This window comes from Pongo abelii, chromosome 9 (genome assembly GCF_028885655.2).
Source record: "Pongo abelii isolate AG06213 chromosome 9, NHGRI_mPonAbe1-v2.0_pri, whole genome shotgun sequence".
Lineage (NCBI taxonomy): Eukaryota > Metazoa > Chordata > Mammalia > Primates > Hominidae > Pongo > Pongo abelii.
In genome coordinates this window covers 19,833,541-19,857,855 of record NC_071994.2, presented here as the reverse complement: position 1 = coordinate 19,857,855, position 24,315 = coordinate 19,833,541, and the positions used below count along the sequence as shown (strand labels likewise).

The window sequence follows — 24,315 nt, the reverse complement described above, 5'->3', positions numbered from 1 at the left end:
GCAAACATTACTGGGAGCTGGGCAAGGAGATCCTCCCGTGGCATTAAAAGAGAGTCAAAGGGTTGGGAGTTTTGTGGCTACTGAGCAGTGGAGCGCTCGCTAACACTGTACTGTGTCTGAAGACCATGCTGACCCCACAAACGGATGGGCCTGGGGGCCACTTTGCACAAGGTTCTCCTGGGCCCTGCCCATCTTGCCTCCACCACTTCCTGTTTTTCCCACAGGGCCCCAAGAAAAATTCTCCACTGTCACTCTGTGGTATGGCCATAAATGCCTCAGCGCCGCCTCACTGATAGGTCTGGTACTGTTTGAACAGGAAGATCAAAATGAATACAAAATGAGAGAAACCAATTTCTGGATTGGGGGTGGGGACACGGTAATAGAGGAGGAAGCCTGCGATCTTTAGGAACCGCCTCCAGGCTCAGAGGAGGGAGAGTCACAAATGACGGCTTAGCCATGAGAGGGGGCCTCTTCTTACTAACCCCCACTGCGCCACATGGGTAAATGGAATGCTGAGGCTTAGGCGCCCCCTTCCCCTGCTGGGATCCAGGTAGGATCCGGTTGCCTTTCTGCGGTGGAGGAGGAAGTGTTGGATTTCAGCGCTAAGGCCTCGGCGGTGCACCTCACGTGCATGTGTAGCATGCCTTGGTTTTTCCTTTGGCATCTGAAAAAGGCACAACCTGAAAGACCCAGAACCCAGTTTCGGTCCCCAGGCCCTTTGGGACAGGAAGAGAAGAGCCGTGTGGCCGCGGGGAAGATGTCCTGCGGCGGGGATGTCCTCGCGGACTGACTGGACTCCATCTCCCAGCGGGCGCCACGGCGCGGCCACGCCCCCCCCCGCGCGCGCGCCCGGTGGAGGTAACCGCGGCCGCGCGCCCCCAGCTGCCCAGGATTGGTAGGCTCCACCGCGCGGCAGCCGGCTTCCCCGCTCGGGCGCCGAGCACCGCCAAAGCGCGTGAGTGGGGGGAACTGGGGGATGGGGAGCCCGTCAGGAAGTCTCAGGGGCCGATTATCTTGGGAAGTGACTTTCAGAGGACTCCACAGGTCGTCGAAACGGGCGCTATGACCCCGTCGGGTGAGAGTCTGTCTGAGCAACCCAAACACAAGGTACTGCTGTGGGTCCTACCCTTGGCACGCGACGGCGCTGGGTCCGCCTGGCGCGCCCTCCGGCGCCCAGGGGAGCTAGGCTAGGTGTGTGCGCAGCCGCTGTCTCCCGAGGTCGGCCCCGCCCCGCGGCGCTCGGCTCGGCGCAGCCCCGGCCCCCCGGGCTGAATGGTACGGCCCCGGCCCCAGCCTCCCCCTCCGCACCCCGCGCGAGTGGTGCGCGCCCCCCAGTGCAGACGCGGAACTGGCGCCTGCTTGGAGCGGCGCCGCGCTGGGGAGCGACTGACGCCACGCTGCCGGGGGACGTCGGGCCGGGCCTGGCCAGTCCCTCAGAGCTTGGGAGGTAGGAGAGTCTTGGTCCGTGGGGGTCCTGGGCGAGCGTCTGGGGACTCCGAGCAGGAGACGGGCTCTGAGAGGACACCGTGGCTCTTGGAGAAAGGGGTCTCTGAGGAGGCCCTGGGGGAGTGTGAAGGGGCGTGGGGCGGGGGTCTGCCGAGGAGGGGCGGGGCCGGGGATGGGGGCGCCCCGGGCCGAGGGGGGGGCTCAGGCTGCTGGGCTGGGTTCCTGCCGGGCGGGCGGCTTGGGTTCAGGTTCGGGGCGGGGGCGGGAGAGAACTGTCCAGCAGGTGAGGGGGCGGGCGAGCTGGCCAGCTCCGGGGCCGAGCCCGCTCAGCGCTTGGCGGGTGTGCTTGTGCGTGTGCGTGCGTGCGCCTTATTTTTGGCTAGAATTTGGAGAAACACGTTTGGTTCTCAAGAATTTTTTTTTTTTTTATCTTGATGTTTCAAAATTGACTTGCTGGAGAGAGAACACCATTTCATCTTTCTGCAGTCGCTCTCCTCCCCATCCTCGTGTATCTACCTTCTTCCTTCCACCTTTCCCTGCCCTCCCCTCTACCCCAACCCTGCCAGCTGCCAGCCTCCTTGCTCCAGTTCTCCCGTACGCTGGACCAGTCTGTGCTGATGAACTTGCAAGGTCACTGCCTGGGGAGGTAGAGGAGGGGAGGAGAGCCTCCTGTTGTGTTCACGTCAGCAGAGATGTCATATCGCTCTCTGGTTCCTGTGGTTTTACTGTGAGATCCTGTCCAAAATGAGGGACGAACCCAAAGGGTTGGTTAGCATGGCCATTTCTGCTGAAAAGGCATAGATAACTTAAAAGTTTGTGAACCCTAAATCTACCTCTGGGTGGAGCTGATGGTGATGTTGGACTTCAGCAGATAGATATGCATTTTGAGCTGGATGCTTTTGGAATACAGGAAGATAGGAACTAGAGGCTCTACGTTAGTAAACATGTTTGAGGCAAGAGGCAGAGTCGGAGCCTCGTTGGTTGTGAAGACAGAGTGTGAGTTGTGGGTGATGTTAGAGGATTTAGTCTTTAGAGGAGTTAGAGGTGTTAGTCTTTGTGGGGAGGGGAGCGAGGAGAGAATGAGAAGGAAAATCTTAGTTATCTCTGCAATCTGAATAACTGAAGGCAGTGGCTGCTGATCAGATGTGAATTCTGGCTAAAAATCTATCGTACCACTCGTAGCTAGAATAATAACAAGATCTCAGGGTCCTTGTGGCTCTGCAAGGAAATTATTGTGAGTGACCTGAGTTTCATCAGATAGTTGTCAGTGGAGAGGGACTGAGATCCCACGAAGGCTAGAGAGGCCTGATGCGTACTCAGTAGGAGGTGCTTCAGGCCTGATCTTTGAGATTTTGGCTGGAGAGGGCTCCTGGTTTTCAGTGTAAACATAGATTGCAAGGTGTAGCCTAGAGCTCTGGTTCTATAAATTCTGTTTTACTTTAAGTTACTTTGGCTCTCACTCTAGTCATTTCTACATAATTCTTTTTTTTTTTTTCGAATCCCATGACAGGTTAACTACATAATTCTTTATTAGAACAAATTATGCTTTTTACTCATATCCCATTTCATTTCTCTATTTCTTTCCCCCTTGGATTCTGCTCAGGAGGAGCTGAGTGCAGCTCTGTTATAGTGCCCCACCTCCTGTAGTTTGCTCATGACTCTGCTGCAGTTGGGAGAACCAAGGGACTGTTTGGGTTCGTTAAGCAGTGGTGATACCTTGAAATGAATATATGGCGTGCTCAGAAACCTGGTGGTGTTCTAGAGATATCAATATCAAAAGCCAGAATTAGGACGAAGTACAAACTACAGACAGATGAGGGAGAAGATAACCTAATTCTTAGCAGGTACTGTCAGTGGGAGAAGTGTCTCTAGGTTCGAGGAGAGTGAATTGTTATGGGCCTTGGCCGACTCTGGAGTAGCAGCTGCTAGCACTGTGCGGTCACCAAGCAGGGGAGGGGCTGTGGCTCTGCTATAAATAGTGCTGGGAGCCAGAGTCGCTATGGAGATAAAACTGAATCCTATTACCTGCAGGTCCTCTATTGGGAGCAAGGGAAAGGAGAAAGCAGTATTTTGAGGATTTGAGAGGTACTGCAAATAGGTCTTGTTTATTATCAGGTAGGGGAGAAAAAACTTCTACTCATTACCTAAACCAAATAGGGCCTTAAGCATCCAGGGAGTGTGTATGTCTGTATATATGGGAGTGGCCGCAGCAGCAGGTGAGGGAGTAGGGGTGTGTGTGTGTATCCGATAATGGGTTTCTCTCCATGTGCATTCAACAAGGTCTTAGGCCGCATGTCGAGCACAGAGGTAGAATCCTGGAACACTAGAAATAAGAGAAAAGAACTTCTACTCATAGAAGAAATAGCCCCACTAGAAGTAGCTGTGCAGCGGGGTGAAACGTTTTATTTAGAGAAGTGTGTAGACACTTAACAGGAAATAAATTATAATTAAGACCATGAAAGCTTTTCCTAATTTTGGGACATAGTTTAGAAATTTCTCTGAGCACCTCTCCCTGTCCTTGCAGAAATCCTAGTATTTCTGCCTCTAATTCATAGCCTCTGTAATGTATAGTAGGACAAGGACTCATCTGTGTGTATTGTATTGCTGATTGTGAGCCTGAGATCAAAATAGAGGAGAGATTATGATTCAGCACCAAGGGCAGAGCTAGTAGCAGTGGCCTCTGGGCTCCTTTCTTGCCTGAAGGAGGGAGAAAAGTGGTGCAGATTAGGCAGTTGGGGCATGGACATTTTCATTTGAGATCACATGAGGTAGAATAGCCAGCTGTTATTGTCTGAGCATGGTTAACTAGACAGTCTATATGGTAGTTTCACATCAAGCTGAATGTAGATTGTTGAAACAGAATAATTATGTTTCGATCTAGACCTAGAAATGCAGGTTAGTGCTAGCTAGTTCAGGAGTCTGGTTTGATCCTGATCCACCCTGGAGGGGTCCTGAGAGTGACTTCAATTTTTGTTACAATGACTGAGTCCAGATTAGACAGCCTAGGTCTGTTTTTCAGAAACAGAGCCCCAGGCGTTAAGCTGGAAATTAAGTCATTGGTAGGGATAGGTAGGTGAACCATTATTTATCTACTTCTTTTTTTTTTTTTTTTGTCTTGAGACGGAGTCTCACTCTGTCACCCAGGCTCAAGTGCAGTGGCGCGATCTCAGCTCACCACAGCCTCCACCTCTTGGGTTCAAGCGATTCTCGTGCCTCAGACTCCCGAGTAGCTGGGATTACAGACGTGTGCCACCACGCCCTGCTAATTTTTTTGTATTTTTAGTAGAGATGGGGTTTTGCCATGTTGGCCAGCTGGTCTCAAACTCCTGACCTCAGGTGATCCGCCTCGGCCTCCCAGAGTTCTGGGATTACAGGCATGAGCCACCGTGCCTGGACTATCTATTTTTTAACATTTGATTCTGTGAGCTTATGAGCCTAGACACGAGGCTAGGCAAGTGTCAAGTTCTCCTACCATTAGTATGAAAGTGGAAAACCTTCTGACCTCTGCCTCTGGCCGGGAAGAAGTTGAGAGGGATGAGTCCCTTAGGCACAGCAGTGGATCTTATCAGTACTTTTTTTCCTATTAGACTTCGATTTTTCAGAATTCCTCCTGGGAATGCTGACTCCTTGCTTGGTGCCCTGATGCTTCTCTGAGATGAACTGATGAATTGGAACCATGGTGCAAAAGAAGAAGTTCTGTCCTCGGTTACTTGACTATCTAGTGATCGTAGGGGCCAGGTAACCAAGAAGAGATTGACTTTTGTCTTAATATCTGGGATAGCCATAAAATCTGCAGTTGTTCCCCTCTCCGATTTCCACGTTGCTTTGCATAGCTCATCTTCTGCTGTTATTTTACCCTGATGGGAGCATTGAAGCCAGTAGGGAAAACAACAAAGTCAGGTGAACTGAAAGCAAAACTCTGCTCTTAACTAACATCTTTGTGATGTCGAGCAAATATACTCTTTATACCTCAGTTTTCTTATTTTGTAAAAAGAAAAAGTGAATTATAAGCTACTCTTCTATGTATGCTTTTTTGGTAATTTATTAGTTAATTCACTTTAAAAGATGTTAATCATCTTAAGGTGCCAGTGATAATTTTATTGTCAGAATCTCCCCTTCGTTTCAGAATAGATGCCTTCATGACAGTGCAGACTTCACTTAGGCTACCAGCTCCATGCGGCAGGCAGCACCCATATTTTCCAAGGTGTTACAGTCAGGTTACTTTATCCAAAATAGCATCTTGAGCTTTATTTGTTGACTGTGGTTAAAATTTGATAGCCCATTCCATCACTTCAGACTGCTGAATTTGTCTTTATGTTCTTCAGGCACCCGAGCAGTGATAGTGTGGCCCAGACTCCTGAATTGCTACGGCGATACCCCTTAGAGGATCACGCTGAGTTTCCCCTGCCCCCAGATGTAGTGTTCTTCTGCCAGCCCGAGGGCTGCCTGAGCGTGCGGCAGCGGCGCATGAGCCTTCGGGATGATACCTCTTTTGTCTTCACCCTCACTGACAAGGACACTGGAGTCACGCGATATGGCATCTGTGTTAACTTCTACCGCGCCTTCCAAAAGCGAATCCCTAAGGAGAAGGGGGAAGGTGGGGCAGGGTCCCGTGGGAAGGAAGGAACCCGTGCCACCTGTGCCTCAGAAGAGGGTGGCACTGAGAGCTCAGAGAGTGGCTCATCCCTGCAACCTCCCAGTGCCGACTCTACCCCTGATGTGAACCAGTCTCCTCGGTGCAAACGCCGGGCCAAGGCGGGGAGCCGCTCCCGCAACAGTACTCTCACGTCCCTGTGCGTGCTCAGCCACTACCCTTTCTTCTCCACCTTCCGAGAGTGTTTGTATACCCTCAAGCGCTTGGTGGACTGCTGTAGTGAGCGCCTGCTGGGCAAGAAACTGGGAATCCCTCGAGGCGTACAAAGGTACAGTTTGCTGCTGATTCCCAATGGGGGAAGCATTTAGAGATTCCATGTAATTGGTCTTTGAGGGGCATAGGAAATTTCCTCTATAGCTCAAGGTCCTTCAGACCTATTTAAGCATATTTAGAGTATTTAGAGTTAATCTTTTTTCTTTTGGAGACAGTCTCGCTCTGTTGCCCAGGCTGGAGTGCAGTGGTGCGATCTCGGCTCACTGCAACCCCTGCCTCCTGGGTTCAAGTGATCCTTCTGCCTCAGCCTCCCGAGTAGCTGGGATTACAGGTGCACGCCACCATGCCCAGCTAATTTTGGTATTTTTAGTAGAGACGGGGTTTCACCATGTTGGCCAGGCTGGTCTCAAACTCCTGACCTCAGGTGGTCCACCCACATTGGCCTCCCAAAGTGCTGGGATTATAGGCGTGAGCATCATGCCCAGCCAAGGGTTAATCTTTACTAAGCAAAATACTGCTGCAGAGTTAGACCTCTTTCCAAAATTGTGTTTGGAGTAATGCTGGAATTTGATGTTTAACTGAGGTTAGGACAATAAGTGTTACCCAGTATATGTTTTTACATTTGCTCTTGCCATTGTATATACTTTCTGGTCCTATCTGAGCTCAGAGACTGGGCTTTCCTAATGATGCTCCTTTTCCCGTTGTCATCGTTAGAGCCTGTGTGGTGATGCTGCGTTGCAGTGGGGTATCAGCTTCTGATGCTAATGTGTCTTGATTCCTGCTGTCTGCTTCTCAGGGACACCATGTGGCGGATCTTTACTGGATCGCTGCTGGTGGAGGAGAAGTCAAGTGCCCTTCTGCATGACCTTCGAGAGATTGAGGCCTGGATCTATCGATTGCTGCGCTCCCCAGTACCTGTCTCTGGGCAGAAGCGAGTAGACATCGAGGTCCTACCCCAGGAGCTCCAGCCAGCTCTGACCTTTGCTCTTCCAGACCCATCTCGATTCACTCTAGTGGATTTCCCACTGCACCTTCCCTTGGAACTTCTAGGTGTGGACGCCTGTCTCCAGGTGCTAACCTGCATTCTGTTAGAGCACAAGGTGAGAGGCGAGCTTCCTAGACCTTTCTAGGGGAGGAACTCTTAAATATGCCAGTGGCCAGACCATGAGCTCTTGGAGGACAGGGACTACGTATTTTTCACCTTTTTGTCTTCAGGAGGTAACATGATGCCTGGTAAACAGCAGATATTTCGTAGATGTGGGTTGAATTAAGATACGGGTATCATGTGGGATGTATTTAGAGGGTTTACCATTCATTAGGGCTTATCCTTAATTGTACTGACCTAATTCTTTGGAAATATCAGTAGTTCTGTTTCAGTGAGTGGTCCTGGGATGGGCAGTACAAGAACTAGGAAGGTAAGGGAGTAAATTTGCATGTCTCAGGTGACGGAGGATCACCATTGTGCCTGGATTGGGAGGTGGCAGACATGGTGAGGCAGGGGGCAGTGGGAGAGACAAAGCTGGAGCTGTAGGCATGGTGAAGTGGAAACCAAGTTGTAATGTTGGACTCTGTTTTCTTGTAAACTTTATGTTTTGGAGTGATTCTTACTGGATGGCTCATGACAGGTGGTGCTACAGTCCCGAGACTACAATGCACTCTCCATGTCTGTGATGGCATTCGTGGCAATGATCTACCCACTGGAGTATATGTTTCCTGTCATCCCGCTGCTGCCCACCTGCATGGCATCAGCAGAGCAGGTGAGTCTCAAGGCATCTTCCGGCTTTCTCACCTCTGTCTTTCTGAGGGAGGAGGCCTAATGCTCAAAGAAGTTGTAAGTGAGTGCTGGTCCTCAATCCTTTATCATAACTTATTTGTCTACAAAATCTGACTGATTTGAACTGATCTGGTGGCAAGGCTTATGCTGTTTTAGTTTTTATTTATCACAACAAATGTTAATGACTATAGGCTACTGGCTACACTGCAGCAGGTGTTACGTGTGTTACCTAATACAGTAGTTCCTCCTTATCTGTGGAGGATACATTCCAAGACCCTCAGTGGATGCCTCAAACCACAGATAGTTCCAAACTCTATAGATACTTTGTTTTTTTCTGTACATACATACCAATGATACAGTTTAATTTATGAATTAGACACAGTAAGAGAGTAACAATTTCTCTTTGGGCATATATTTGGTGTTTTTTGGAGACAGAGTCTCCCTCTATCCCCCAGGCTGGAGTATAGTGGCACGATCTTGGCTCACTGGAGCCTCTGCCTTCCAGGTTCAAGTGATTCTCCTGCTTCAGCCTCCCTAGTAGCTGGGATTACAGACACTGCCACCATGCCTGGCTAATTTTTTGTGTTTTTAGTAGAGACGGAGTTTCACCATGTTGGCCAGGCTGGTCTTGAACTCTTGACCTTAGGTGATCCGCCTGCCTCAGCCTCCCAAAGTGCTGGAATTACAGGCATGAGCCACCGCGCCCAGCCTCTTTCTACATATATTTGGCTTCTTTTTGGCATATCCCAATTGCCAGCATCAGTACCCTTGTGCTTTGGGGCCATTATTAAGTAAAATAAGGGTTACTTGAGCACAAACACTGAGATTGTGCAACAGTTGATCTGATAAGCGAGATGGCTACAGGCGAGTAATGTATACAGCATGGATATGCTGGATACAAGGATGATTCATGTCTGGGTGGGACAGAGCGGGACAGCATGAGATTTCATCATGCTTCTCAGAACTATTGTCCTGGACTTCAGATATGGTCAAGCTGCAGTTTAAAATTTATGAATTGTTTATTTCTGGGATTTTCCTTTTAATATTTTCAGACTACAGTTTACCTCAGGTAACTGGAATCACAGAAAGTGAAACTGTGGATAAGGAAGACTACTGTATACAAAAAAATGTACCACGTTACCTTTCAAAAAATCTGAAAAATTCTGAATTTTCAAATACATCTGGCCTCAAGAGTTTTGGAAGAGGGATTGTATCTGCATTTCCTTATCTAGAAGAATCCAGACTTGATAAGTGCTTGTGATAGGTTTTTTCTTTGTTTCGTACCTTCTTTATCATTTCCACAGCTGCTGTTGGCTCCAACCCCGTACATCATTGGGGTTCCTGCCAGCTTCTTCCTCTACAAACTGGACTTCAAAATGCCTGATGATGTATGGCTAGTGGATCTGGACAGCAACAGGGTGAGGTTCTTGGCTGAGGCATTGTAGAGTCTAGAGGAGGATTGCATTCTAGACCCAGTCCTGGGATATCTGTGTTTCTAGATTCCTTTCAGGAACGTCCTAAGTTGTTGGATAATTTCTATTGTGAGACTTACTGAAACAAGTTTTTTTAAATGCTCCTTTTACCTTATTAGCCAAATAAACCCTTGGTTAGGTCTCAGAGAATTACAGGATTTATTTTTGCCAGAATTAAGTGGTGCCCCACCGTATCCCCCAAGAGCAGTCAGACAGTTGTGATCTGAGGGCCATTACATGTGGTATAGATCATCTCTTAATGGTTTCCCTGGGGTATAGTTTCCAGTAAGAAACTGTCTTTCAATGCAGGCTTAATGAATTATATGACCATTCTGCAATGTGAGTACGTTCAAACTTTGGTGGGAAGCCCTTATGTGTGCCCATTGTAAAATTTAAAAAAAATAAAAATAAGCGTAAATAAAATACGTGAAAAGAAAAAACATAATCCTGTTATCTAGAGATAATAACCAATAACATTAAGGTATATTTCGTTTCAGATGCATATGTATGTCATATATGTGTGTGTACATATATCTTACTGTGCAGTTATATAATGTGTATTCGCTTATAATATTGTATATACATCCTCTTATTTTTATTAATCTACGTAAGTGAAATTCCTGAGCAATAAACTCTAAGGTCACGTCTTTTATCATTTCTCTGGTGCAGGTGATTGCCCCCACCAATGCAGAAGTGCTGCCTATCCTGCCAGAACCAGAATCACTGGAGCTGAAAAAGCATTTAAAGCAGGTAGGTGAAGAATGAAGGAAAGAAAGGGGAGTAATAGATGCTGTGGGATTCCTATAAGAAGACAGCTATTCTCAGAGCCAGTTGCCTATCAAACTTCAAGTGGAGTAGTTTTCTTCACCCTGGATGGGCTTAAGAAAATGTGTATCCCATTTCTGGGTGGCAGAGTGAGTCTCTGTTTTTGATTCCAATTCATTGTATCCTTTACCATCTTCTAATGCTTATGATGCTGTTAAAATAGCTCTTCACTCTGTTTCTTGTATGTGTGCCACTCTCTATGGCTTCAGAACATTTTCTCAGTTTTTTTTTGTTTTGTTTTTTTGTTTGTTGTTGAGATGGAGTCTTGCTCTGTCGCCCAGGCTGGAGTGCAGTGGCGCGATCTCGGCTCACTGCAAGCTCCGCCTTCTGGGTTCACACCATTCTCCTGCCTCAGCCTATCCAGGAGCTGGGACTACAGGCGCATGCCGCCACGCCTGGCTAATTTTTTTGTATTTTTAGCAGAGACAGGGTTTTGCCATGTTAGCCAGGATGGCCTCTATCTCCTGACCTCGTGATCCGCCCACCTCAGCCTCCCAAAGTGCTGGGATTACAGGCATGAGCCACTGTGCCTGGCCGATTTTCTCAGTCTTGTTAGGTGGAAGTTAGTAGTGTGGACCATCTGGCTACTTTTATATCATCTTCTAGAGTTGATCCTGAGGTTCCTTTCTTCAAAAATTCCTTTCTTTGGCTGGGCGCGGTGCCTCATGCCTGTAATCCCAGCACTTTGGGAGGCCGAGGCAGGCGAATCACGAGGTCGGGAGTTCAAGACCAGCCTGGCCATTATGGTGAAACCTCATCTCTACTAAAAATACAAAAGTTAGCCAGGCATGGTGGTGGACGCCCGTAGTCCAGCTACTCGGGAGGCTGAGGCAGGAGAATCAATTGAACCCAGGAGGCAGAGGTTGCAGTGAGCCAAGATTGCGCCATTGCACTCCTGCCTGGGCTACAGAGTGAGACTCAGTCTCAAACAAACAAAAAAATTCCTTTTTTTGAGTAATTCCTCACATCCATTTTTTATTGATTGATTTTCTTCTTCCTCTGCATGCTGAACACAGTACTTGAAGGTAACACATGACAAAGCTTCATTCCCTTCCCCTGCCTTATGTGTTGTACAGGAACACCAGTAGATAGCACTGTGTTTATTTTTAGGAATCCCTGCTCTCATTTGAAGGGCCTTTAGAAATCTTTTTCTGTGTTGTCTGAAGTACTTAGTAGTACCTCTACATGCTATGTTTGGGTTTAAATGGGTCATTTTGTATCATCCCTCTCACTTCAGTTGCTTCATCACTGCTAATATAATATGATACCTTGTTACTGCAGAGTCTAGTGGGAATTTTAAGTTCAGAAAGTTCTCTAGCTGCCTTCACTTGCTGTGTTTTCAGTCTTGATGATTGCTTTAGTATGACTAATGAGATGGAGAGGTTAGTAAATGGAATTATATTTTATTTTATTTTATTTTATTTATTTATTTATTTATTTATTTATTTAGAGATGGAGTCCCACTCTGTCACCCAGGCTGGAGTGCAGTGGCACAATCTCGGCTCACTGCAACCTCTGCCTCCCAAGTTCAAGCGAATCTCTTGCTGCAGCCTCCTGAGTAGCTGGGATTACAGGCACACACCACCGTGCCCGGCTAATTTGTTTATATTTTTAGTAGAGCCAGGGTTTCATCATGTTGGCCAGGCTGGTCTCAAACTCCTAACTTCAGGTGATCCGCTTGCCTTGGCCTCCCAAACTATTGGGATTACAGGCATGAGCCACCACGCCCAGCCAGAATTATATTTTAAATGTTTGTAGGAGCTAAGATCCTTGGACTCATTGATCCTGTGTTCTAACTCCTGCTATTCAAAGTGTGGTTTGTGAACCAGCAACATTAGCATCACTTGGGCTTGTTAAAGTGCAGGATAACTCCAGGCATATTGAATTGGGATCTGCATTTTAACAACCTCCCCCGGTGATTCCTCTCCTCACTCACATTTGAGAAGCACTGCTGCTCTCGACCAGTGGTCTTCACACTGCCCCATTGAGCCTCTGAGGGGCCAGTTTAGCTTGGGAGCCTTGAGCATTTGAGGCGCTGCTTCCTGTGTCCTTCAGAGCAGCTCTGTTTTCAAATTTCCATTCTGTATAATTTCACATAGATTCCAATTTTAAAAAACATTTAATGACTATAATAATTTTGCAAACGACTGTGCTGGACTTCAGATAAGATCAAGTTGCCTTGAGCTAGGTTGTCTTAAGATGGAGAGCTACATATTTCAGACTGTTTTCTAAAGGCTAGAATATTGGGATTTTTATTTTGAAGATGAAAGGTCTGAAATGGGTTGGCCATGATTTGCAAATTAGCACCGTTCTTTGTTGCAGAACTTTTTGCCCAGAGAATACGAGGTAGAAGACTTTAGGAAGGCCCTTTCCTTGGAGTTAAGATTGGCTAGCTGCCCAGGGACGTGCCTTGTGTAAGGAATTTTCTTGTTGTTCCACAGGCCTTGGCCAGCATGAGTCTCAACACCCAGCCCATCCTCAATCTGGAGAAATTTCATGAGGGCCAGGAGATCCCCCTTCTCTTGGGAAGGCCTTCTAATGACCTGCAGTCCACACCCTCCACTGAATTCAACCCACTCATCTATGGCAATGATGTGGATTCTGTGGATGTTGCAACGAGGTAAGACCAAGCCGACTGTATAATCACAAGTTCTTAAATTGATCTCTTTGCTCTCTAAGGGACCTTGGGGCAGACTATTTCTCTGAACCAGGGTTTCTTTTTTCTTTGAGATAGAGTCTCACTCTTGTTGGAGTGCAATGGCATAATCTCAGCTCACTGCAACTTCCACCTCCCGGGTTCAAGTGATTCTCCTGCCTCAGCTTCCTGAGCGGCTGGGATTACAGGCGCCTGCCACCACGCCTGGCTCATTTTTATATTTTTAGTAGAGACAGGGTTTTACCATGTTGGCCGGGCTGGTCTCAAACTCCTGACCTTAGGTGATCCGCCCACCTCAGCCTCCCAAAGTGCTGAGATTACAGCCGTGAGCCACCACACCCAGCCCAGGGTTTCTTTATGTATAAAATATGTACCATATTTGGTTGTTATTTTCCACCTTAGTGAAAGCAAAGTGAAGAAATAGTAAACCACATGCTCAGGATGAAGAGGGGGCTGATGATTCTTTAAGATATCTCTCCCCTTGATGTTGGAAGCCTGTTAAGTGATGGCTTTGGGAGGTGTTCTAAGACTTTGGATCATGGGAATCCTTACCCTATGGGTCTCGAATTATCTCATCATCTGCTTCCCCAGGGTCGCCATGGTACGGTTCTTCAACTCCGCCAACGTGCTGCAGGGATTTCAGATGCACACCCGTACCCTGCGCCTCTTTCCTCGGCCTGTGGTAGCTTTTCAAGCTGGCTCCTTTCTAGCCTCACGTCCCCGGCAGACTCCTTTTGCCGAGAAATTGGCCAGGACTCAGGCTGTGGAGTACTTTGGGGAATGGATCCTTAACCCCACCAACTATGCCTTTCAGCGAATTCACAACAGTGAGTCCACCTGCCCTCTGCTCCGCTCTGCCTTGTGCCTCTGTCCTCCTGATGGACTTTGATTTTTCCTTTGCTAATCTTTGACCTGTGCCTTCTATCCTGGCTCTGCTTTAGACTTTTTCCTGCCTTTCTTTCAGGCGTTGCTTGCCTTTTTTTCCTTGCTGCTGACTTTCTATTCTTTTCCCTCATGGGGTAGATATGTTTGATCCAGCCCTGATTGGTGACAAGCCAAAGTGGTATGCTCATCAGCTGCAGCCTATCCACTATCGCGTCTATGACAGCAGTTCCCAGCTGGCTGAGGCCCTGAGTGTACCACCAGAGCGGGACTCTGACTCCGAACCTACTGATGATAGGTGAGCATCCTTAGGGCAGCAAAAAGGTTTTAAAGGTGAAGAGGCTCTCACTAGCCCTTCTTTAGCACAGAGAAGGTAAAGTCTCATAGGATTCCCATATCAGTATTTTTTATTTTATTTTATTTATTTATTTATTTTATTTATATATATTTTTTGAGACGGAGTCTCGCTCTGTCGCCCAGGCTGGATTGCAGTGACGCAATCTCGGCTCACTGCCAGCTCCGCCTCCCGGCTTCACGCCATTCTCCTGCCTCAGCCTTCCGAGTAGCTGGGACTACAGGCGCCCGCCACCATGCCCGGCTAATTTTTTGTATTTTTAGTAGAGACGGGTTTTCACCGTGTTAGCCAGGATGATCTCAATCTCCTGACCTCGTGATCTGCCCGCCTCGGCCTCCCAAAGTGCTGGGATTACAGGCATGAGCCACCACGCCCGGCCTTATTTATTTATTTCTGTGTGTATGTGACAGAGTCTTGCTGCTCTGTCACGCGGGCTGGAGTGCAGTGGTGCCATCTCAGCTCAGTGCAACTTCTGCCTCCCAGGTTCGAGTGATTCTCCTGCCTCCGCCTCCCAAGTAGCTGGGACTACAGGTGTCGCCACCTTGCCTGGCTAATTTTTGTATATATATATTTTTTTGAGATGGAGTCTTGCTCTGTCGCCCAGGTTAGAGCGCAGTGGTGTGATCTGGGCTCACTGCAACCTCCACCTCTTGGGTTCATGCGATTCTCTTGCCCCAGCCACCCGAGTAGCTGGGATTACAGGCACATGCCATCACACCCAGCTAATTTTTTGTATTTTTAGTAGAGACAGGGTTTCACCATGTTGGCCAGGCTGGTTTCAAACTCATGCCCTCAAGTGATTCACCTGCCTCGGCCTCCCAAAGTGCTAAGATTACAGGCGCGAGCCACTGCGCCTAGCTATTTTTTGTATTTTTAGTACAGATGGTATTTCACCATGTTGGCCAGGCTGGTCTCAAACTCTAGACCTCAGGTGATACACCCACCTTAGCGTCCCAAAGTGCTGGGATTACAGGCATGGGCCACTGTACCGGCCCCCGTATCAGTCTTTATGCTTTGGTTGATTGTTTTTCTTGGCTTCCTTATTTGATTTGTTCCCTGGCCTTGAGTTCGGAGTGCTCCCCCTTTTATTTTTCCTGGTGCTGATTGCAGGTGTTCTCCCTGCCCCTTTCTGTTTTGTTTGTTTTTATGCACTTCACTCTGCAGTGGCAGTGATAGTATGGATTATGGCGATTCAAGCTCTTCTTACTCCTCCCTTGGTGACTTTGTCAGTGAAATGATGAAGTGTGACATTAATGGTGATACTCCCAGTAAGTGTGCTTGGGGAGGCTGGCCAGCCCTGGGCAGGGGTTGGGGGCCAGGGATGGGGTGGTCTGTACCTGCCTCCCTTGATTTTGGCAGATGTGGACCCTCTGACGCATGCAGCACTGGGGGATGCCAGCGAGGTGGAGATTGACGAGCTGCAGAATCAGAAGGAAGCAGAAGAGCCTGGATCAGCCAGTGAGAACGCTCAGGAAAACCCCCCACTGCGCTCCAGCTCCAGCACCACAGCCAGCAGCAGCCCCAGCACCATCGTCCACGGAGCCAACTCTGTAAGTGAGGAGCGGTGGATGAGTGAGAACCATGGCCTGGGATGTGGGCCTCATCTATTAGGAAAGCCAGGCTGTAGCTATTCATTTGCTGCTTCTGACACAATTTTCTCATCTTCCTCTTCACGGGCCCTAGAGCTTAGAGCCTAAGAGACCTAGTTTTGACCCCAAAAGGAGGTCATCAGGCTTTGTTCAGGGTACAGCTATGATCCCCCTTATACAGTTTGTGGGGACGGAGAACGGGTGCCACAGAGATCATTTCCCACACATTCCTTAGGCTAGAAATCTGACAGGCCTGGTCCAGCCCTGCCAAACTGGGATTACAGGAAGGTACCATTGGGCACCAGGTAACCACTTTTAATTTCATGCGGCCTGTAGGAACCTGCTGACTCTACGGAGATGGATGATAAGGCAGCAGTAGGCATCTCCAAGCCCCTCCCTTCCGTGCCTCCCAGCATTGGCAAGTCGAACGTGGACAGACGTCAGGCAGAAATTGGAGAGGGGTCAGTGCGCCGGCGAATCTATGACAATCCATACTTCGACCCCCAATATGGCTTTCCCCCTGAGGAAGATGAGGATGAGCAGGGGGAAAGTTACACTCCCCGATTCAGCCAACATGTCAGTGGCAATCGGTGAGAGCCTGGGGATCCCTTCTAGATGGGTGACTGAAGGACCTCACCTCAGTGGACCCTGGGCGAGGGTTAATCAGAAAGTCTGAGAAGTCTGAATGCTCTCGTGGTCCTGTCATCCCCAGAGGATGTTTTGATCCAGGGGTTTAGGAATTATGGGAAGGGAGCGGCAACTGCAGTGTAGCATAAGGCCCATACTCCCAAGATCAGGTACCCCTGCCTGAGGCTCATAGGTGCCTCTGTGCATTCAAGGGCTCAAAAGCTGCTGCGGCCCAACAGCTTGAGACTGGCAAGTGACTCAGATGCAGAGTCAGACTCTCGGGCAAGCTCTCCCAACTCCACCGTCTCCAACACCAGCACCGAGGGCTTCGGGGGCATCATGTCTTTTGCCAGTAAGTGTCGTCAGCTGTCTGTCTCATTCCTGTGTTCCATTTTCTCTACAGCAGAGCCTGACTATGGCAAATGTTGCTTAGAACTTCACATGTAGGGCTAGGTTGGCATTAGCAAGCCCTAATCCAGTCATTTGGGTGATACTGAATAAGGTGTTTTCAGTGAGGTCAGTAAAGGACAGGGACAGATTAGTCATTATCATTATGCCTGGACATTTCAGTCTATTTCAGGTAAGACAGCTGGATAGGTAACTGGAAAACAGGCAGTAAATTCAAAATCGCACACTTGTACTTATATTCTGTGGAAATACTCTGGTCACATTTGATTTGAGTCCATATCTGGTATCTTCTTTGCCTCATAACGGACTCTTCCATGAATGTGCTTTGAAATCGATATGAGATTGAATTTTGTGCTTAGATAGTATTCCCAGCAGTGTGGGGTGGTATCAGCTAAAGATTGAAGACAGACCATGGACTAGAGAGAGCCAACGTAGAGGATTGTGAGTTTCTTCAGCAGCCAGGGAGGGACAGTGCCAGCTTCAGACCAGAAGCCTGTTAACTGCCAGCTTTCATGCTGTGTAGCAGTGGATGAGAGACTTGGATATTATCATGTGAGGTGGACAGAGAAAGGTGTTACTGGGTTTTGGCTGATCCTGGCAGTGGCTCCATTGTTTGCCTGGAGTTAGACTTGATCCTTTCTAAGACAGATCAGAGATGATCTGATCCACCAAACTGGGATTGTGTTTGAAAAGGAGGGAGGTGCAGATGCTGATAGTCATTAGTCTAATGCTTTGATTACTTACTCTGCCAAGTCATCGCTCTTGCACCCTCCCCTTGATAGGCAGCCTCTATCGGAACCACAGTACCAGCTTCAGTCTTTCAAACCTCACACTACCCACCAAAGGTGCCCGAGAGAAGGCCACGCCCTTCCCCAGTCTGAAAGGTAACTACAGCCTTCCTTTTGCCAAGCCAGGTTTCTCCGGGAGATATTTCGGGCTGTGGGTTCATGTCAGGAACCCTGCATCTGGTGAATCCTTTGACCTGGTTGTCTTCCCTCATGTTGCTCCTCATGGCTTTCACCGCACATCCTGGGCTCTGATGGTTGTCAGATGGAAACCATCTTTGTAGCTAGAGAGGGCCCTGTTATGTCGTTTAGGACAATGGCAACTGTGGGATTACTGCTGCTTCGCGGGAGGACCCTGTCAGGGTACATGATTAACATAGGGATCATCAGCCGCCCCCGTCGTCTGCTGGGTTGCCACTGCATGAACTTAGGACAAATTCCATGCCAAGGAGCTGGCCCACCAGAGAATGGTTATGGTGAGCCTGGCAGCGTTCATAGAGCACAGCCTCTCACGCCTGTCAACCCAGGGTTTATGAGTGCACCAGATAGTATTGGTTAGTTTCTAGGGGCAGTTAAGACCTTATGTGAAAGCCAGGCACGGTGGCTCACTCCTGTAATCCCAGCGCTTTGGGAGGCGGGTGGATCACGAGGTCAGGAGTTTGAGACCAGACTCACCAACATGGCGAAACCCCGTCTCTGCTAAAAATACAAAAATTAGCTGGGTCTGGTGTCACGCACCTGTAATCCCAGCTACTTGGGAGGCTGAGGTAGGAGAATCGCTTGAATCCAGGAGGCGGAGGTTGCAGTGAGCCGAGATCGCGCCACTGCACTCCATCCTGGGAGACAGAGCAAGACTGTCTTAAAAAAAAAAAAAAAAAACTTATTTGAATTTGGTTTGTGCTATCTGACAGTTTCAGGGGCTTTTCTGAATTTGATTTTTTTTTTTTAAATTTTCTGAGACAGTGTCACTTGTCACCCAGGCTGGATGGAGTGCAGGGTGGTGATCTTGGCTCACTGTAACTGCCGCCATCCAGGCTCAAGTGATTCACATGCTTCAGCCTCCTGTGTAGCTGGAATTATAGACACACGCCGCCTCACCCAGCTAATTTTTGTATTTTTAGTAGAGACGGGGTTTCACCATGTTGACCAGGCTGGTCTTGAACTCTTGACCTTGAGTGATCTGCCCACCTCGGCCTCCCAAAGCGCCAGGATTACAGGTGTGAGCCACTGCACCTGGTCTGATTTTTTTGTTTTCTCTGGATGGTGTGCCAAAGTATTTAACTGTGGTAGGAAGTGCGGTGAGAAGCAATCTCATGTATTTTTTTTTTTTTTCTTTTTTTGAGACGGAGTCTCGCTCTGTCGCCCAGGCTGGGGTGCAGTGGCATGATCTTGGCTCACTGCAAGCTCTGCCTCCCGGGTTCACACCATTCTCCTGCCTCAGCCTCCTGAGCAGCCGGGACTGTAGGTGCCTGCCACCACGCCTGGCTAATTTTTTGTATTTTTAGTAGAGACGAGGTTTCACCATGTTAGCCAGGATGGTCTCGATCTCTTGACCTTGTGATCTACCCGCCTTGACCTCCCAAAGTGCTGGGATTACAGGCGTGAGCCACTGCACCCGGCCAACCTCATGTATTCTTTCACTGGCCTCTCATTCCTAGTGGTAAAAAATGTGAGGTTACTTGGGTACAGTAGCTCACACCTGTCATCCTAGCTACTTGGTAGGCAGAGGCAGGAGGTTCATTTGAGCCCAGGAGTTTGAGGTACAGTGAGCTATAATTAGGCCAGTGCACTCCAGCCTGGACAACAGAGTGAAACCCTGTCTCTAAAAGAAACCAACAGAAACAAACAAAATTGTCAGGAGTCTAAGGCATGTTCCTAGGTGAGGATGGGAACATTGGATAAATGGGCAAAGAGACATCAGAGCTGGCAGTGAAAGGAGCGAGCTAGCACTGCCAGGGAATCCACATGTGGCCAGGTAGGCTAGGGATGGAAGGGTGTCAGTGTCACTGGCCTTCATTTGGTACATTTGAAGAGAAGAGCGATTGAAACTCTTTCATTGCATGCTGATGCTTTGTCGCATTTGCTGCACTTACCCTCTCACCCACCTCCCATCCTCATACCCTGACCCCACTCCCCACAACAGCATCTGCAAGATGGGTTGCTTCCCTGCACATACCCTCAGGCCCCTGGCCCCCTGTACTGGATGTTTTCCGAAAACCAGCGGTCCCTGTTTCATGCATGTGTGTGTTCAGTACCTGAAGGCTCCCTGTGTCATTTACCCGCCCCTGGCTTTGAGACGCCACAGTTTTAAGGGTGGTCTTTTCTTAGAGCCTTGGTTGTCTCCTGGTCACTTGGCTTCCAGCTCTGAGGTGCCCAAGAACCAAGGTTATGTGCATTCCTCAAGCTTTGGGAGAATGCTCAGATTATCTGGCTTACTGCTCCTCGGAGGGGTAGAGGGGTTGCGGTATTGTGGTGCACCTACTAATTGTGTATTTTGTGTCCCAGTATTTGGGCTAAATACTCTAATGGAGATTGTTACTGAAGCCGGCCCCGGGAGTGGTGAAGGTGGGTCTTGCCTGTGAGCTGTGCATGATCTTTTTTTTTTTCTCTAGCATCTTCTGTGCCTGCCCGAGGGCCATCCTTCTCATGGAGCAAGCAGCGTCACATGAGTGACCTGCTTGCCCCGTCCCCCGTGACGCCCATGCTTGCCCATGGGGCGTGCTGCTGGTGCATGTGGAGTGGCCTGAGTCTCCATCCCCACCTCCTCCACATTGCCATGGCTGGTTTCTACCTACGTATGATGCCTTGGTGCTACCCTCACCCAGCCTTTCTGAGGAGCGGGTGTGGAACATGGCTACTCAGGGCTGTGCTGTCATGAGCTCCTGCACTACAATAGTGATGTCTCTCATTCCTGCCTTCCCTGCCACAGGAAACAGAAGGGCGTTAGTGGATCAGAAGTCATCTGTCATTAAACACAGCCCAACAGTGAAAAGAGAACCTCCATCACCCCAGGGCCGATCCAGCAATTCTAGGTAATAAATGGTAGAGCTGTTTTAAAAGTTCTCAGGTAGAGGTGGGATGGTTCCTCTACAGAACTTTAGGGATGCTCAAGAGTGGGAGAGAAGCTCTCAATGGGGTAGATGTAATCAGTTTCTTGCCAGCATTTCTCATTCTGGCTTGATCTCCGTGCAGCTGAAAGCTTACAGTGTTGAGGGGGTGAATCAGCAGCGGTGGGTATTTGGGCAAATCGGGTGCTCCGGAGAGGTGGGGATGTGGTGGACTTGGACATTCAGAGACATGGCTTTGTGTTTTACCCCTGGAGGCAGTCATCTAGTCTGGGTGAAAGGTGGGGGGTGCTCTGCAAAGGAGCTGATGACCACAGAAGCGGTGTGTGGACCCTGTAGTGAGAACCAGCAGTTCCTGAAGGAGGTGGTGCACAGCGTGCTGGATGGCCAGGGAGTTGGCTGGCTCAACATGAAAAAGGTGCGCCGGCTGCTGGAGAGCGAGCAGCTGCGAGTCTTTGTCCTGAGCAAGCTGAACCGCACGGTGCAATCAGAGGACGATTCCCGGCAGGACATCATCCCGGATGTGGTCAGTGTTGGGGGTAGGGTGTCGGAGTAACTGGAGAGAGGGATGTGAACACCACAGGCAATTTGCCAACGCTAGCCCCTGGGTTATTGTTGCAGGAGATCAGTCGGAAGGTGTACAAGGGAATGTTAGACCTCCTCAAGTGTACAGTCCTCAGCTTGGAGCAGTCCTATGCCCACGCGGGTCTGGGTGGCATGGCCAGCATCTTTGGGCTTCTGGAGATCGCCCAGACCCACTACTATAGTAAAGGTAGGGATCGTGCCTGCTGGGCACCACGCCATCCCTAACTCTCCCACTTGTCTCCCGAAGAGAAAATATATTTGTCCCCAGGACACGTCTCCCAGCGCCACGCTGCTTCCCATCAGGCTTTGGGATTTTATTTTCTAGTGCATGTTTATACGCAGTGGCTGTTCTTTGTTATGAAAAATAGGACATTAGCTCATCTTTCCTTGAACTTCTTCCATTCCACACCCTCCTGTATCCTGGCTCCTCCCACCTCATATCTGCACCTTGATTCCTACTCACTACTTCTCTTGACTTCTTGATGTTTTTCCCTCAGAACCAGACAAGCGGAAGAGAAGTCCAACAGAAAGTATAAATACCCCAGTTGGCAAGGATCCTGGCCTAGCTGGGCGGGGGGACCCAAAGGCTATGGCACAGCTGAGAGTTCCCCAGCTGGGACCTCGGGCACCAAGTGCCACAGGAAAGGGTCCTAAGGAACTGGACACCAGAAGTTTAAAGGAAGAAAATTTTGTAGCATCTATTGGTACGTATCAGTGTGTTTGGTGCGGTGGAGGGGTCCTGGCTTCTTAAATATCCCTTTCTCCTCAATTCATCCAGAATCCTGCCTTTCTCTGCCCCATGCTTTGCTTCCTAAAGAGGGAAGGGGGTCTGTGTCCATTTCTGGTGGTGTTTCTTTGTACTTCTCTAGTCTTTATGCTTCATCCACAGCCACCCCCCACCCCGTATCTTAGATGAAGAATGGAAGTTTTGTTTAGAGGGCCCAGTGAGGCTTACTGCAGGGGATGTGAGCTGTACTCCTGGCCCCTCCTTTTATTTATGTCTGCATTTCTTCACATAGTGGAGAGAATTCCTGAAAGTGCTCAGGAAGTTTGATGCATGTTTGGGCTATAAAATTATGACATTTGTGTCTCTGAAGCCAGTGTCCTCCCATCCAGCCATTACACTGCTCTGGAATGTGCTCCTCTGGGGGATGTCTGGCAACCCCATTTCCCTGGGTTCTGGATCTTTGAGGTATAGGTTTCCAAGTCAGTTCTTTAAACGCTTCTTCACTGGACTTGATTAAAATCTCGTTTACATTTGGTGTTTCTCCATTCCCACAAAGGCAGTGCCTTAGTGAGCTTTCTAGGCATCACCTCTGTTTGGCTCACTCCCTGCTTGACTTTGAGTCATCGAGGTTGGATCTTTCTTTTTCTGGTTCTGGGTCCCTAGGCACTCTGCTTCCAGCTGATGTCTCATTGCCATGGCCATTAGCAGTTGCCATATGCTCCCATAAATGGTGACGTGGAACCAGATTCCTTTTTAGGGGAGCTACACTTCCCTAGCCAGCAGAATATTATTCTAGTAGCAGTCAACTCCTGGCTTTCTCCTGCCTCATGTGATGTTCTAGAGAAAGTACTGACCTGCTAGTCTGGAGGTCTGGAGTTTTAGTCCCATATCAGCCTCCAACTAGGAATGCAACTTTGGGCAAATAACTTCACCTCTCAGGGTCTCTGTTTCTTCATCTGGGAAATGAGGAAATCATACTAAGTACACTCTGAAGTTCCTTCCAGGAAAAGAATTGCTGTGGTTGTCATTCTGTCTGCTTTCCCCTATGAAGATGCTTGTCTTGACCATTTTATGTTCTCTGTCACCTCAACTGGAGGCATTTTTCCAGGTCACTGGTGGGTAGGGCAGGTAGGGGTGAGTTGGTTTCTTGAGGAGCAATGAGGAGGGATGCTAACTGCCTGCATGAATTGGCCTTTGTCCAGTCCAGTGAATCAAACAGATTGGTGTTCATGCTTCTGAAACTCTGGCTGCTTGAGGTGTTCGTCTGTCTCATCTGGAATCTGAAAAATTGCCCTTCTCCAGCTCATTTGGCAGAGAGAGTGTGGCATGGTGGGAGTTTAAATGGATCCTAAGTTACATGATCTTGATCAAGTGCTCCAGCCTCTTTAGGACCAGTTCCTCATGCAAAAATGAAGGAGCTTTGTTAAGGGCCCTTCCAGCTCTAACATTCTGCAGGGTTTTTACTGCCACATTGGGATTGGAATTAGAAATTTGGAATCTGTTCATGAGTTTGGGTGGAGGGGTTAGATCTCTTGTTTTCTGCCCCTTCTCCCCATGAAGATATCCTTGTATCTCTTGGTTGGTAATCCACTGCCTGAGACTGAATCGACTTGGGTGGGTGGGTTTCCATTTCGTCTGTCTGACCAGCCTCTGACTCTCTGTCTTTCTCTCCTGCTTGCATTGCATCTGGGGTAGAATTGTGGAACAAGCACCAGGAAGTGAAAAAGCAAAAAGCTTTGGAAAAACAGAGTAAGGAACAAATGCCTTTTCCTGTTCCCAAGTCCTCCATACCTGCCAACTCCCCAGGCCCAGTTGGGGCAGGCTCCCTTTGTCAGCCCCACCCCAAATTTGCTCTTAGGGAGTGTTTGGAATGGCAGCAGGTAGGTAGCATGTGACTCCTAGGTGTGTGTAGACTGCTTCTTTCCCGCTCCCCTCGTGTCAATCAGGCTATAACCAGGTGTCTACTGAATACAACTCCCCAGAACTTGGTTCTCTGTTGCTTCAGAGTTGGTGGGGAGAATGTTTGCCTATTTTAGTGCCCCCCATTGGCTGGTATCTCCCACACCTGTTAGAAGGCCTGTGGGCACAGTTGGCAGAGATGGTTGCTGTCCCTCCATGTTGAGTCTGTAGCTGCCCCACTCTCTGGTGGCTTGCCTAGGCACGCTTTCTTGCTTTCTGTCATTCTGTCCTTCTGCCATATCATTGTGGGTGGGTGGGGGACAAGGGGGGTGGTTTTCATCTCAAACGTAGAA

General features: G+C 48.8%; 1 protein-coding gene across 50 annotated transcripts in view; it reads left to right on the top strand.

Moving 5' to 3' along the window:
- The first annotated feature begins 5,051 nt into the window (after positions 1–5,051).
- The window catches only part of MADD (MAP kinase activating death domain), a 56,572-nt gene continuing 37,308 nt past the window's right edge, over positions 5,052–24,315 (top strand). For 9 of the 50 annotated variants that reach the window (XM_054525762.2, XM_054525753.2, XM_054525759.2 and 6 more), the window contains exons 1-20: positions 5,052–5,184; positions 5,772–6,368; positions 7,110–7,413; positions 7,939–8,070; positions 9,392–9,505; positions 10,229–10,309; positions 12,826–13,004; positions 13,632–13,867; positions 14,064–14,220; positions 15,442–15,545; positions 15,637–15,827; positions 16,203–16,456; positions 16,706–16,845; positions 17,684–17,785; positions 20,192–20,251; positions 20,616–20,718; positions 21,091–21,277; positions 21,373–21,523; positions 21,834–22,040; positions 23,759–23,812. In XM_054525762.2, coding sequence (XP_054381737.1) covers positions 5,123–5,184; positions 5,772–6,368; positions 7,110–7,413; positions 7,939–8,070; positions 9,392–9,505; positions 10,229–10,309; positions 12,826–13,004; positions 13,632–13,867; positions 14,064–14,220; positions 15,442–15,545; positions 15,637–15,827; positions 16,203–16,456; positions 16,706–16,845; positions 17,684–17,785; positions 20,192–20,251; positions 20,616–20,718; positions 21,091–21,277; positions 21,373–21,523; positions 21,834–22,040; positions 23,759–23,812 — 3,415 coding nt within the window. In that variant the 5' untranslated portion in view covers positions 5,052–5,122. The remainder of the gene's footprint in view (positions 5,185–5,771; positions 6,369–7,109; positions 7,414–7,938; positions 8,071–9,391; positions 9,506–10,228; positions 10,310–12,825; positions 13,005–13,631; positions 13,868–14,063; positions 14,221–15,441; positions 15,546–15,636; positions 15,828–16,202; positions 16,457–16,705; positions 16,846–17,683; positions 17,786–20,191; positions 20,252–20,615; positions 20,719–21,090; positions 21,278–21,372; positions 21,524–21,833; positions 22,041–23,758; positions 23,813–24,315) is intronic. The other 41 variants (XM_024255199.3, XM_054525758.2, XM_024255197.3 and 38 more) reach the window with 7 other exon arrangements.